This window comes from Dermochelys coriacea, chromosome 3, assembly GCF_009764565.3.
Source record: "Dermochelys coriacea isolate rDerCor1 chromosome 3, rDerCor1.pri.v4, whole genome shotgun sequence".
Lineage (NCBI taxonomy): Eukaryota > Metazoa > Chordata > Testudines > Dermochelyidae > Dermochelys > Dermochelys coriacea.
The window spans coordinates 190,490,696-190,504,594 of record NC_050070.1 but is presented as its reverse complement, the minus strand read 5'-3'; the positions used below and the strand labels follow the sequence as shown (position 1 = coordinate 190,504,594).

The 13,899-nt window shown below is 43.7% G+C and overlaps 1 protein-coding gene across 3 annotated transcripts in view; it reads left to right on the top strand.

Moving 5' to 3' along the window:
• The first annotated feature begins 10,158 nt into the window (after positions 1-10,158).
• BCL11A (BAF chromatin remodeling complex subunit BCL11A) overlaps positions 10,159-13,899 on the top strand; it is a 102,301-nt gene continuing 98,560 nt past the window's right edge. For all 3 annotated transcript variants that reach the window (XM_038393909.2, XM_038393911.2, XM_038393907.2), the window contains exon 1: positions 10,159-11,491. In XM_038393909.2, the coding sequence (XP_038249837.1) occupies positions 11,437-11,491 (55 nt within the window). In that variant the 5' untranslated portion in view covers positions 10,159-11,436. The remainder of the gene's footprint in view (positions 11,492-13,899) is intronic.

Below are 13,899 nucleotides of genomic sequence, written 5' to 3'. Positions count from 1 at the left end.
TGTATTTAATTGTTGTTGCTTATTAAATGCTAGGATACAGTTACTCACAGAACAATAGTTAGCATGTAAGTAACACTGTTAACCATATTATTCTCACTGTACATCAGCTTTCTGTGTGATATTATGCAGTAAATTTTTGTATTATTTGAATCAAATACAATCTTTTTCCGACTAATGGCTGAGGCATCCTTTTCACTGCAGTCAGAATTCGTCTATATTGTAAAAATTATATGTACTATCAATAAGAAATGGTGACATAACTGTCCAAACTGATCAGGGAAAGATGCTCTTATCACATTATTCACCATCAATCATATTATACTTTGCTGCCACATCATTCTGTGCAACATTAGGCTACATATCCGTATTTTATTCTGCCTATAGAAAGGCACATTAAAATTATTATTGCAAGCATTCTATTATTTCATATGTAACTTTGTACATAAAAAACAGCTGACATTGCACAGAAAAATATTATATAGTATGAATAATATCTTTGCAGCTACTTTTTCAAACTTTTTTTTAATTTAGAAGAAAGGTCTCAACTCATAGCTATAACTAATTCTCTGGTTTCAGTCTAGATTTTGGCGCAATATATTTTAAACTCTGAGAAATGTGTGTGTTTCTCTTCTACCACTCTATAAACTAACTGCGGCCTTAAAGATTAACATTTTAAAAAATCATGTATAGGCTGGCCATTTGTGTTCTACGTTTCAACACAATGTTATTTTAAATCATTGAAACACTAAGCTTTAAAAATCAGGTGAATAAAGGCATATTAACATAGAGCTAAGGCCCCAATCCAACACATGCTTAATTTTAAGTATGTAAATACTGCTTGTGTGCATTAAGATAAGCACATGCTTAAGTGTTTTTTCTGGGTCATGGCCAAAACTCTTGTCATGCTGTACCAAGCCCGACTAGACTTCCTCCACGTTGGGTAGATCCATAAGGTTTATTGGAAGAAGCAATCCTCTCCTACCACACTTTTGCCCTGACCTGCCTCCCAAACATAGCTGTGCAAGGACACACAGGGAGCCCCACCCCCATCCCAGACCTGGGCTCTACAGTACACAAGATGGCATCCTCAAATCTTGTCCCCGCCCTGTGCAGCTGAAGAACTTTTTGGTTTTTGTTTGCTGAAACTTGCATTTGGAGCTTGGGATAACTGAATGATTTTTGTCACCCTACAAAAGAGTTTGAAAAAAGCTGTTTAAGATCCAGCTCCTTAGTGCAGAAGAGGATACAGATGAATTTATATTTTAAAACAAAATAGTTGAAAATCAGTTCCTCCTCTTCTTACTCGTGACTAGTACAGGGTTCTCTATTTCCCCACAGGAGCTAGTTATGTCTCAACCCCTGCCCACATGCCTGAGCATGTATTGTCATATGCAGGGCTACTCCTTGTGGCTAGGAATAGCCAATTCATAAAGAATTTCTGGTGAGCAGATAATTAATCTGGTGATCAGTAATTGCACCACGTTTTACTGGGTAGCTCGGGTCTTGCTCAGTGTTGACTCAGCTCTCCTATCTTCTATCCTCTGAAACAGGGAAGGAGGGGGATGTCAGGACCAGTGCCAACAGTTCCTCATGCAGTTCCATTGTGCTAGCCATCTTTGACCTTGGGATTTACTATTACGCTATAGCAGGAATAAGTGCGTATGTGGAGCAGGAGGTGTAATGGTATAACAATTGTTGTCAGTGGTTACTCACCCCTTCCATGTGGCTGGGGTCTCACCTTTGTCACACCAACCCAGATCATATGATTGGAACCAGTAAATAAAGTCCAGTTTTTACCAGAATGCCTATGTGTGAAATGTGGGAGTCAAATGTTAGGTACTGTTGGATTTCTACTACTGCTACTGTCTGTTCTTAAAGTTACAAGGTGTGCCAGGCTTAAGGATTGTCAATGCCATCAGATTGGTGGCCCACTGTACATTTAAAGACAAGTTGACCTACTGTTCGTTTCCACTTTGGGTGCAATTTATGTACCTGTTATGACTCCGGTTTTGCTGTTATATTGGGCAAGTTTTCTTTATAGTAGTTGGTAATAATTGTACTAGCTATACTGTGTGCTAGTTAGGAAAATCCTCCCATTTAGCAGCTAAAGTCAGAAACCTAATGGAGAAAAATACTTGCATACATTCTCCATTCTCCATGTTAGGTATGTGCTTAGGTACGCGGCTGAATTGGGGCCTGAGTGCACAATTACTTCAGGACCAAGCTCTTAGTAGTTGTTATCATCAGTTTTGCAAGGCAAAAAGTTAGGGCTATATACTATTCTTGATTAGCAGTGGAGTTGATGTCAAGTGGAGTTACATGAGCAGGTCAAGAATAATGTACAAGAGGCCCATGATCCTGATCATATGTCTTGGCAGATAAGCAAAGGAGGAACTGACTTTATAATATTTAGTTTTAGAATTATGTATACATTTTAAATGCTGCAAATGTAGAACCCAGAGCTACAGTCTGACTCTTGACCTGGGGACAAAACTCCCACTGAAATCTATAGGAATGTTCCTCAGTCAGGACTGCAGGGTTAGGCCCATATTTTGTAATTGTTTAGGGAATCTCCAACAGAGGATCCCTGCATTGAAGTGTTGCATGGTCTGGCCCGGGAACAGGATGTTGTTGTTAAATTTTTGCAGCTCATCTTTCAAAAAAATCTTATCTTGGTCTGGCAGTCCTTGTCCATATGTAATTTCATTGTCAGCTGGCTTTATCACAGGGGTTTTAAAAAAAATCTTCACCAAAACTAGCCATCTGTATGTCGAGTTTAAGCATGATGTGATTTGAAATTACCGAGATAGAAATCACCCTAGGAGACAGAGGTTTATAAATGAAAAATAAAAATATTACTGTGAGTAATTCACAGTAAAACTGCTTATAACAAAAAGCAGTACAAGTTATGTATATACTCAGTGTTCAAAGTCAAATACCTCAACCATTGCAAAAATGTTTCAAAATGCCCAAAAGGTATTGGGCTCTGCACATGATGATTGTCCTAATGCCAAGGTATATCTGGGACTTACTTCCATATGTTCAGGAAATACAAGAAGATCAAAAGATTCTAGGAAATTGTTAACATAGATAAACAAAGTGACCAGTGCTGTCTGGGATATATCCCTGGCCCTCGCTATCCTTGCCATATGTATAGATGATCAAGCTGACCTACTCATAGTAGGTATTGTGCCAGAAATATATTTCAGATTGTTGGCTCTGTGAGCACCTGCCCTCTTTGGCACTATGTTATAAATTGGTCTGAGAGATGCTATCCTTGGAATATATCACAATGTAATTGATGTACAAAGTGGATAAGTTTTATGAAATTTAATTTCCTCTTATGCAAGCCACTTACATTCTTTATCCAGCATGCTTAGAAGTCTCTCTGTTATGCTAGACATAACTAAGATTTCTCTTTCACATTCATTCCCTCCTTCTGTATGTACATCTGAATGTATAAATGCATGTATCCATTCACAATAACCCCTTTGATGGTGTCACAGTTTTAACTTATACCTATACTCTGAAGCCAGTACAAATTTTCATCATAACAAAAAGTTGCATTCCAAACAAAGTCCTAACTGCCTATGAAGTTTCTGTTAGAAAACAAATTCATAGGCTCGATGTGGGTAAAAGAAAAAAAAGTGTCTGAAACTATTACAAATCATGTTGTGATGCTCTGTAAACCAAAAAACTGGTTAGCCAAATTATTTGTAAAACAATTTCACATATGGTCTGACAGTTTGTATTCCAAGTTTCAGCTCACTACAATTTAAACTGCCAAGATATAACCTCTTAAAGTTGGGGGTTATAACAGAAACACTGACAGACCTTAACTATTGTGCTTCTGTAGTTATGAAAACTCAGCTATTTCATTATGACAGTAGCTGGCAGTGGTGCTATGATTAACAGTCTGTCAGCATTTATATTATAAATCCAAATTTTAAGAGGTTTTAAACTCCCATTTGTTTTAAATAATGTTGGGTTGAAAGCTGGTATACAAAATGTTGGAGCAGATATGATTTTAAAATGTTTAAAAACATTTTTTGTACAAAAGATTTACAAATATCTGAATTTTATCTTTAGGGGCTGGAGTAGCATAGAATAAAATCATGCTGTAGATAAAACCAAATGTTTGATAAAAAAGAAATTTTAATAGCATTTCTTCTGTCTTTACCATCATTGGTGCCTCCCCTGCACATGTGTGTACCTATACCCACACCCACATTTTTTTTTAAAGTTTGAAAGCAAAGTTATATAATTTTGAAAGGCTGATTTATGATTAACTTTATTAGTGCTATTTAACATTAATTTTCAGTAGCACCCAGAGGATCAGGATCAGGGCTCCATTGTGCTGGATGCTGTACAAATAGGAACACAGGCTGAAATCCTGACCCCATTGACTTCACTGGAGCCAGGATTTCATCCAGGGGCCCAGGTGCTTGAGGAGCTTACCAGGAAAATCTTATAGCCTAACAATTAATACATAAGCTTGTGATCCTGCAAATGCTTACTTCTGCATGCTTTGCCTGTTAGTAAGCTTTTGCAGGATCCAGAACTAACTTTGTAATTTAAAACAATGTTCCTTACTGTGGAAGGAGAATATTAATAATATTTCTAGAATTTATAATTCCATTAACTTCACTGGGAGTTAGTTTTGTACTGTAGGTGTTCCACTTACATTGTCTCTGGCATGATTCACCCGCAGATCAACAAGGCCCAGGGAAATATCTTTTACCTTATCCTGCTATATAATGGACTATGTCTATTCACGCAAAACTCCTGCTGAATGCAAGGGAAGCTTGGTGCCATTTTGTAATAGCTCCCTTGACATTGTGTTTCATCCTAATGATGTAATATGATGTCAGCAGAAGTGTCTCATACCATGTATAGATTGTAGTAATTCAGGTGAAGCCTAAAAACAATAACATTTGCACAGGACTCTTGCGGCCTGCTGCTGCTGCATTCACTGTGCACCCCAGTCTTCTGTTTGGTGAATGGGTGCAAAGAAAGCAGGATTAAGAACATGGTTTATTAACTGTACTGTATTCCTTCACATCTTTAGGCCCTGACCCTGCAACATGTAGCATCTGGGCAGAGTGTGGTACGCATGAGAGCCTTGTGCAAGAAGTTGGGAAATCAGGACCATAGATTAAGCTCTTAGAAGAAGGGGTGTGTATGTGTGTGTGTTTTAATAGTAAAAATAAGTACTATTTATTTAATAAGTATTTATTTTGTAGAATAAGCATTATTATTAATTATAGCACCTAGAGACCTCAACTGAGACTGGACAGCAAGTCAGCAGCAGAACCAGCAACAGAAGTCAGAATTCCTGACTTCCAGTGATAGTGCCCTGTCTACTACTTCACCGAAGAAGCTCCCTTTCTTAATTAGCCCTGGATGCTTATTACAAAATTATAACATAAATAAAACAATAAGGAGAGGGGTGTTACTGCGTGTTTTTTGGTTTTTGCCCCTCTCTAATTTCTCAGCATTTCTAATGCAACTATCACCTTAGCATTTTTAACAGTTGTAAAGTACCATGTTCACACGCTTCCTTTGTTAATTGGCTCACTATTGACTTAACAATAGGTGCGAAAACGGCTAAGATGCTTTAAAAGTACCCAGATACTATGAAAAAAGAACAGGAGTACTTGTGGCACCTTAGAGACTAACAAATTGGTGACAGGCACTTTTGAAATACTGATTAGATAAAGTACTGTACAAAATAATAACATTGCATAAAGGAGCTATAGATAGGGTACAATGTCTTTGCTCCCATCTCCTTTCTAATGTATATCACAAAACAAACAAAACTACATTATAACCCCCGTACCATTAATTAAAATAGGGCATGGTTTTGTTTAAGGGGAATTTTTCCATTGACTTCACTGAAAGTCCTAAAATGAGTCCCTAAATAGACAAAGATGAGTAAATGTACCTATGGCTCAATTCTGCATGGTGGCCTGATCCTGCAAAGCATTTAAGCACATGCTTATCTTCTTTAAGCACATGGACAGTCCCAATGAAGTCAACTCAACCATTGTGGGACTATTACCTGCTTAAAGTTAAGTAGTATAGTTGTAGCCCTGTGGGTCCCAGGATATTAGAGAAACAAGGTGGGTGAGGCAATATCTTTTAGTGGACCAGCTTCTCTTGCTCAGCAACAGAAGTTGGTCCAATATAAGATATTATCTCACCCACCTTGTCTCTCTAAAGTTAAGCATGCATTAAAATGGTTTGAAGGACTGCAGCCAGAATGCTCAGCACCTTGCAGGAACCAGGCCCATCTGAGTAAAACTGCCTTTCATGTCCTCACCCAGGCTTCTGTGCTTAGGGGGTATGTGGGTGACCTTACTAACATTTGCTGCAAAAACCTGGGCACAGTCAGTGGGGTGAATTAAGGGTGGGATTTCAATGTTTCAATTCAGTTCAATGAAACTTCATTGGCATGACAAGCTACAAGGCATTACCAAAGACACTTCCTGCCCCCCCCCTCGCCCACCTTGGAGAGATCCTTAGGTCTTTATCAGAGGCAAACCCACCTAAAATAGGGTTAGAGACTATATTTGGGGTTAGATCCCCTGTGTCCATTTGGCATTTAAATTCTGAGTGTGAACAGCTTTGCTTTGGTAGGGTTTAAGTGTGAGTCCCTTAAGTTATTGTGACATGTTAGATTTTGTGGTGGGGACCAGGGGGGTGTTGTTTTTTTTTTTTTAATTTTTAGTAGTGTCTCAGGACCAGGTACAGATCAGTACCTGGGTAGTAAGTAGGTCACATGTAGATGGTGGCATGCACCTCTGAAAGGGGATTAAAGATACCAGAAAAGTCTGGTCTCCAGATTCAATAGGCAGGAACAGATTATATGTGTTTATTTATGTATTTTAAGTCAATAAAGGTGTTGGCTCTAAAGGCAGACAGTGCCTAGTGTATTTTAATCTTGTCATTTCCATCGAGATGGATCTTTAACCCCTTCCAACCTGAATCCCAACCAGACAAATCCCCAGCACTAGTGCTGTGGCTGTATTAAGATCCCTTGCAGGAGCTGTTTGTTGACCACATTCACGTTCAGAGCCCTGAAGCTAAAAGCACTTTACACCATAAAATAAAAGCACTGTCTTTTTTTCTAAAAGGTTACGTCTGGAGGCCACGCTGCTCATACTTCATACAGAAAACTACTGAAAGGGCTATGAAATCCTGTATGATTTACACTCTCTCTCAGTGCATTAGGATATAGATCTACTCGACTCTAAAAATACTGTGGAGTTTCTAACCGACCTGAATATATGTGCATTATTTCAGAAAGTCTGTTAGAAAACTTGTCAACACATTATAAAGTATAAACCAGGACTTGGCCATTAAATACAGCCATCAGAGACAGAATATATATTGCAGGAAGTGCTGAGAAAAGTCCTTGCGCTCAAAAAAGGTCTATTAGCTAAGAGTTTACACACATTACACCAAGCGGTTTAGGGAGAGCCCATGGACCATAATTACAAGGCATAAAAGGAATCAGTAAAGGCTTTACAACCCCAAACGTAGTTAACTGGACTGCCAGAAAATATTTTTAACATTGTCATAATTTATTACCCATCAAGCGTCACATCAAGGATTGTAATAGTTATGTTGTACCCACGTGTTCTAGTTAAACTACCCCTTTCACTCCTCCTACCCCCCAAAATCCGCCTGCATCGTTAATCTGCGGTGATATAATATTTAAAAAATGTCTCCTGACTCCTTTTCTTTCTTGAGTTTAGTTACCTTGCTGAAATCACATGGCTATGCAAAGTGATGGGGGAGAAAAGAGAGAGAAACGCAATTGTGATCAAATGCCAATATTAATTATAATCCAGACAAGAAGAAATATTGTTTTAGGCGAAAGACTTTCCATTGAAATCTAGGATTTTATTATGCTGAAATCAAGTATATGCTAATGGTGGAAACCGTCTAGCTGCCACTCACAAAAGCATCTGTAAAATTGGCTTTTTAATGTATGTTTTAAGATGTGGTTTAGGAAGTCACCTCTGGAATCTAACGCATAGTGCAATAATAAAACAGATCTAGTTGTAACTAAGTGCTTAATTTCCTATGGTTCTAAAAAGAAAATCAATAAAATGTTGCCGGTTATTTATTGGAAATAACCACAGATAGGTATTCCGATGGTAGGTTGGCTTTAGAGAGCGCACAACTGCGTAATGAATTGTAATTCAGAAGACTGTTAAATATGAACCACAGAACCTTTCAGGGATAATAAAGTCATTACTTTTTACACTGCAGCCACCTTGAAAAGCTTTATACACGCTATTATATATAGATCAAATCACATATGTATCTGCAAGTACACACACGCCTATTTATATACGTCCTGTGAAGGAACGTATGTTTAGATACAGAAGTACCAACTCTGAGATGCAGTGTGATACCAAAAGAATGAGGCAGGTTGCTATTGTCACCTGCAATTATTTTTATTTTAAAAAACCCTCATACAGAATACTATTTACTTTCTGCCCGTCCGCTCCCCCATACCTCCCCCGCCCCCCAAAGCAGAGACATTAGATTCATTTATAGCTCGAAGGAGTCTATTTAAATAGGAGCAAGACAAAAATAGATTGTGGCGTAAGACACGACTCCGAAGAGCCCCTGAAAAAGAGAAAATCGTGTCAGGTACGTGGTTACAGAGCCTTACTGCAAATGAATCCCGCGTCTTCACAGGCTTTGGGGATTCATTTTTTATTTACGGGGGGGGGGAGGGGGAGGAAGAGAAACACCCTCATAGTGGTGAGCATCAACCCCTCCTTTTCCCTTTCAGAATCACTCGCTCCATTGCGCGTTATAGGAACACACTCGTTTTAATGGGGTTAAAACTTTGCCCGGGGAAGCTAGAGTGTGAAAGCAGGATTAGCAGTTGCATCTCTCTCGCTGTAGGTAGCTATAAAATGAAGCTGGAGCGTAAAACTGTGGTAAAGTGTGTGTGTGTGTGTGTGTGTTTACAAACAAAACAAAAGCAAGTTGAAGTGCATAACCGACACCTCTTGGCTGAGGAATACGATGATGGGGAAAGTGCAATAATAAACCAGATGTAGGGCTTGAGGAGGAGGCTATTGCGCTTCATGACAGGGGAGAGATCACCTCTAAGTAGTTAGATGGATTCACCTGCTGCTCTTGATCAGTCCCTTTGAAGCCGCCTGGCACCCCCTTCCCCCCCCCCCCCCCACGCACCTGCCTCACTTTCCCTCCCTCCTCGCCGGGTCTAGACAGCCCGGGAAAGCAGCAGCGATGCTGGAGGAAGTCGAGGCTGTAAGGGATGTTTGAGAATAAACTTCAGATTGTAGGGGGTGCTATTGCTGTACCATTGACGTGAAAGTGAAAGGATCCCACACCAGAATGAAACAGACCTGTGACAACAGCAGCGCGCGCGCGCGCGCGTGTGTGTGTGTGTGTGTGTGTGTGTGTCTCCATTAAAGAGACAGGGTCTTGTTTCCAACAGGTCTCCTCTCATTTCTCCGCAGACGCTCCCCAAAGGGCGCTGATAACCCAGCGCGTGCACCGATCGCACGCACAAAAGGAGCCGCCCGATCGCAAGCGGCGGAGCATTCAGGGACAGCCCCGACCACTTGCCTTCCCGGCTGCTTCTGTGAACACGCTGAAAGATTTCCACCCCCCCCCCCCCGTTCCCCTCCCACCCCCCGCTCTCCCTGGGTAACGTCATTCTTACAGTTTTGCGTGTTAAAATATTTCTTGCAGTCGCAGCAAGCTTCTTCTTTCCCCTTCCTGTGCTAGATCCACGTCTTCCCTCCTTTGCACCTCTTTTCTCTCTGTCCCTCTCTCCGCGGGAGGCGGCCGGTGCGTGCGCTCCGGGCTCGGGCTCGCCACCTCGCCGCCCTGCCGCGCGGCACACGCCGTCTAAGCCTGCGGCGGAGCAATTGCCACAACCGCTCTCTTCCTCCTCTCGCGCTTGCCCTTCTCGCGCCCCGATCCCGCCCTGGGGGTGGGGTGGGGGGTGGGGGGGATGTGTGTGTGTGTGTGTCCCCGGTAAGTGACAACCCACGCTGCCGCCGCTGCGTCCTCCGTCCCGCCGCTTCGCTGTGGCCCCTCGGACCCTTTGCTCGGCTTGGCCTCGCCCCGCTCCTCGCCAGCGACGCAGCTGCGTTTTGTGCTTCCCGCGCTCCCGTGTCTTTCGTTTTATCCGACACGGTCGCTGCTCGTCCCATCGCAGAGCCCGGCTTGGCTTTGCGGGCTGCCGAGGCTATTTTTATTGTATTTGTTTTTTGGACGGGTGGGGGGGGGGGTAAAGTTGCACCGCCTTCCCTTTGCCTTCCCTGCTTCTCATCCTCTGCCTCTTTCCTACTTGACTGTGAAACTCTTCTCCTCTCTCCCCTCTCCAGCCTGAGAGGAAGGGGGCTGGCCCTGGCCGCCTCTCCCCCCCCTTCCCCCCCCCCCCCCGCGGCTCCAAGTGCAGAACTTTCCTCCCTCCGTCCCCTTGCCCGCTCTCTCCCTTTGTGCTGCCTGCCCGGGCCTGTCCCTGCTTCTCGGGGCGTTGCTCGTGGGGCGCTGGAAAGTTTTGAACCCCCGGCCTTTGCCTGTGGGGCGGGCTCCCAGACTACCTGCCTTGCCTCCCCCTCCCGGGAGCATCCCATCGCATTGCACTTGGGCAATCCCCGCTCCTTTTTTTTCCGCGCGCGCGGGGGGTGTGGTGTGTGTGTGTGTGTGTGTGTTCGTGTGCGCCGCTGGTTTTATTTATTTAATTTATTTATTTATTTATTCTTTCCCCCCTCCCCTCCTGGCCACTCCTGCGTTTGCCTTCTGCACTTACTCCTCTGCGGCCACTTCTGCACCGCGTGCCCAGCTCCTTTCCCCTCCACCCCAACCCCCCTACTCCGCCAAGCGGCGTGCGCCTGGTGTCTACTGCACCCCCCCTCCCGCTTCCCCCTCCCCCCTGCGATCCCTGTCCATTGGCTTGTCCTGGTCTCTTTTTCATGTCCAGCCCCTGATGAGTGTCCATTGGTGTTGCCTTCCTCTTCCCTCCTCCCCCTCTCTCCAGCTTGCCCTGCCCATGTTTTGTATGTCTCTGTCCATCCAGGCTCCTGACGTTCAAGTTCGCAGGGACGTCACGTCCGCACTTGAACTTGCAGCTCAGGGGGGCTTTTGCCATTTTTTTCATCTCTCTCTCTCCTTCTCTCTCTCTCTCTCCCTCTCTCTCTCTCTTTTTTTCTTGCACACACACACACACAAAAAAAAAAAGAAAAAAAAAAAAAGCCATGACTGCTATCCCACAATTCATCTTCCCTGCGCCATCTTTGTATTATTTCTAATTTATTTTGGATGTCAAAAGACATTGATGAAGATATTTTCTCTGGAGTCTCCTTCCTTTCTCACCCGGCTCTCCCGATGTGAACCGAGCGGCTCACAAGCCACTGCAGCCACCAACCCACCATGTCTCGCCGCAAGCAAGGCAAACCCCAGCACTTAAGCAAGCGGGAATTTTCGCGTAAGTAACCCAACGAGCAACGTGCATTTATTTCTGTGCCTCCTTCGCGCGGGTTATTTTATTTCAGAGCAGCGGAAAAAGCGGGCGAGAGGGGTGGAAATGCACTAAATCTTGGCTCGGATTTTCCCCCGTCTCCGTCTCTCTCTAATTAAAGCACCTCGATCACTTTTCTTTTCTTTGCTCCTGGAGCATGCCCCCTTCTCACTCACTCACTCTCTCTTCCTTCGTTTTCTTTTTCATCCCCCCCCCGCTTTGATTTTCTTTTTTCGAATTGTGCCATTGTGACTTGGGAAACCAGCAACCATCCCAGCTTGCAGCGAGGTGCAGAATTTGTCCGTGCTGGGGGGCGGGAGGGGGGAAATGTAAAGAAATCCCAGCAGGAAAGACAGACTGGACATTGGACGCACGGACAGACTGGAGATTATGGTCAAGTGGAGTGAAGAGAAAAGTCTAGGGGCGCGTGGTTTTAGCCAGATCCCCATCTCTCCTGAGCAAAATCTTGTTGGGTACCCGGGGGGGGGCAGGGCAATGTCCCCCCTTTTGTTTCCGCGCCCAGGCGTGGGGTGTTTGTCCCGCTCTCTCTTGCGCCTCTTTTCCCTCCGCGGCGAAAGGGCAAAAAAGACAGAAGCAGCTTCTTGTGCTGCCCGGAGCCATCGTTGGCTTTCCCCGGGGCTCCGCCACAATCGGACCTTCCCCCCCCCCCCAGCCAACCGACTCGTGCCAGCCTTCCCCCCACTCCTCCCCTCCTCCCTCACTGCCCCCAACTCCTGCCTGCGAACTTGGGCTGCTTGGCTCGGCTGCACGGAGCAGAGCGAGCGAGCGAGAGGAATTCCCTCCTCTCTCGCTTACTATTTTTTGGAAGATTTTCAAAAAAAGTGGAAGTGGATTTTGATTGGGAAAAATCTCGTGTCTGAATGTTTACAAGCACCGCGTGTGCGGGGAGCCTCCTGCCAACAAGCAGAGACAAGAGCAAACCCAAGCAAAGCACACACACACACACAGAGAAAAACAAAACCCCAAACCAACCAACTATCAAAAAGAAAAGGAGGACTTGTGGCACCTTAGAGACTAACACATTTATTTGAGCATAAGCTACAGCTCACGAAAGCTTATGCTCAAATAAATGTGTTAGTCTCTAAGGTGCCACAAGTCCTCCTTTTCTTTTTGCGGATACAGACTAACACGGCTGCTACTCTGAAACCAACCAACTATCGTCACTGCCACGATCAAATTAAAAAAAATACGCTCCCGGGGACATTTTAAAAAAATACTATTCGTCACAAAAATCCTCCCCTTCTTCCACTCCCCCCAACAAAACACAAAAGCTGGATGCAAGGTAAGCAAGGTCGCTGCATACACAACAAAAGGGAACTCCGATCTGGAGCGGGTGGGAGGGAAGACGAGAGGAAATATTTTATTTTTTGGGTGGTGGGAAAGCAAAAAGATGCACGCTTGTATTTTATTTTCCCCCCAGTATTCCAGGTGTTTTTCTCCTCTCTCAGGGACCGTTTGTTTCAGTGCAATTTCTCTATCTGCAAACAACCCACCCCCCGCTCCCCTCTCGCGCTCTGTAAAAGTTTACGGTGCAATTTCCCCACTCAGATGCATAGATATTTGGAGCAAGATTTGCACATAGTCCGTTGGAGAATGTTAATGCTTTGGATAAAACAGTTCCCGTAAAGGCAGGGGAAGCCAAAACATTTGCTTTCGTAAAGTTTTCTTTTAGACACCTTAAGATTCTCTTCCCTCCACCCCTCATTGTTTGAGTCATTTGCTACAGTTCTAAGAGCTTTTTGAAATGCAAAACGTTGTGTTATGTTATGTATTGCAACATAACTGTCACATTTCTGGAGGTGCTATCTCTTCCAGAACATGTTGCAGGAACCCACCCCCCTCCACCCCATTCCTCCGCGAGCTGCCGAAACTGGTGGCGACACTAGTAATCTATGTTACTTTTAAAAATGTATATAACAGAGTGCATTCATCCTTAGGGTTTGTGTGTGCGCGTGTGTTAGACTCACTTGTCACAGAATAATTGAAAGATTAGATTTACATCCCCAAATCCTTCCCCAGTCGTGCAGGATTTCCCCTGACTTGGCAATTCCGTATGTAATATACAAATACATATTTAAGTTATTAATTTTTTTTTTGCTGGCAGTGTAATTGCCATTCGGTACATTTCTCCCTGTGAGATTTGGGGGGCTTGGGGGAGGGGGGGGGACGAGATGTGTTGGAGTTGGATTTAAAAAAAAATTGGTTAACGATAGGTTTGCATGTGAGATTCAGTCGCTAGGAGGCAGAACAAGATCAAAAAAGCCCAACGAACTTGAACCTGATCAGTTTCACCACGTCTTTAATTCTCAGCATTCTCGTTTAGGAAGGAGGGAGGGCGGGTTTTCTTTCTTTCT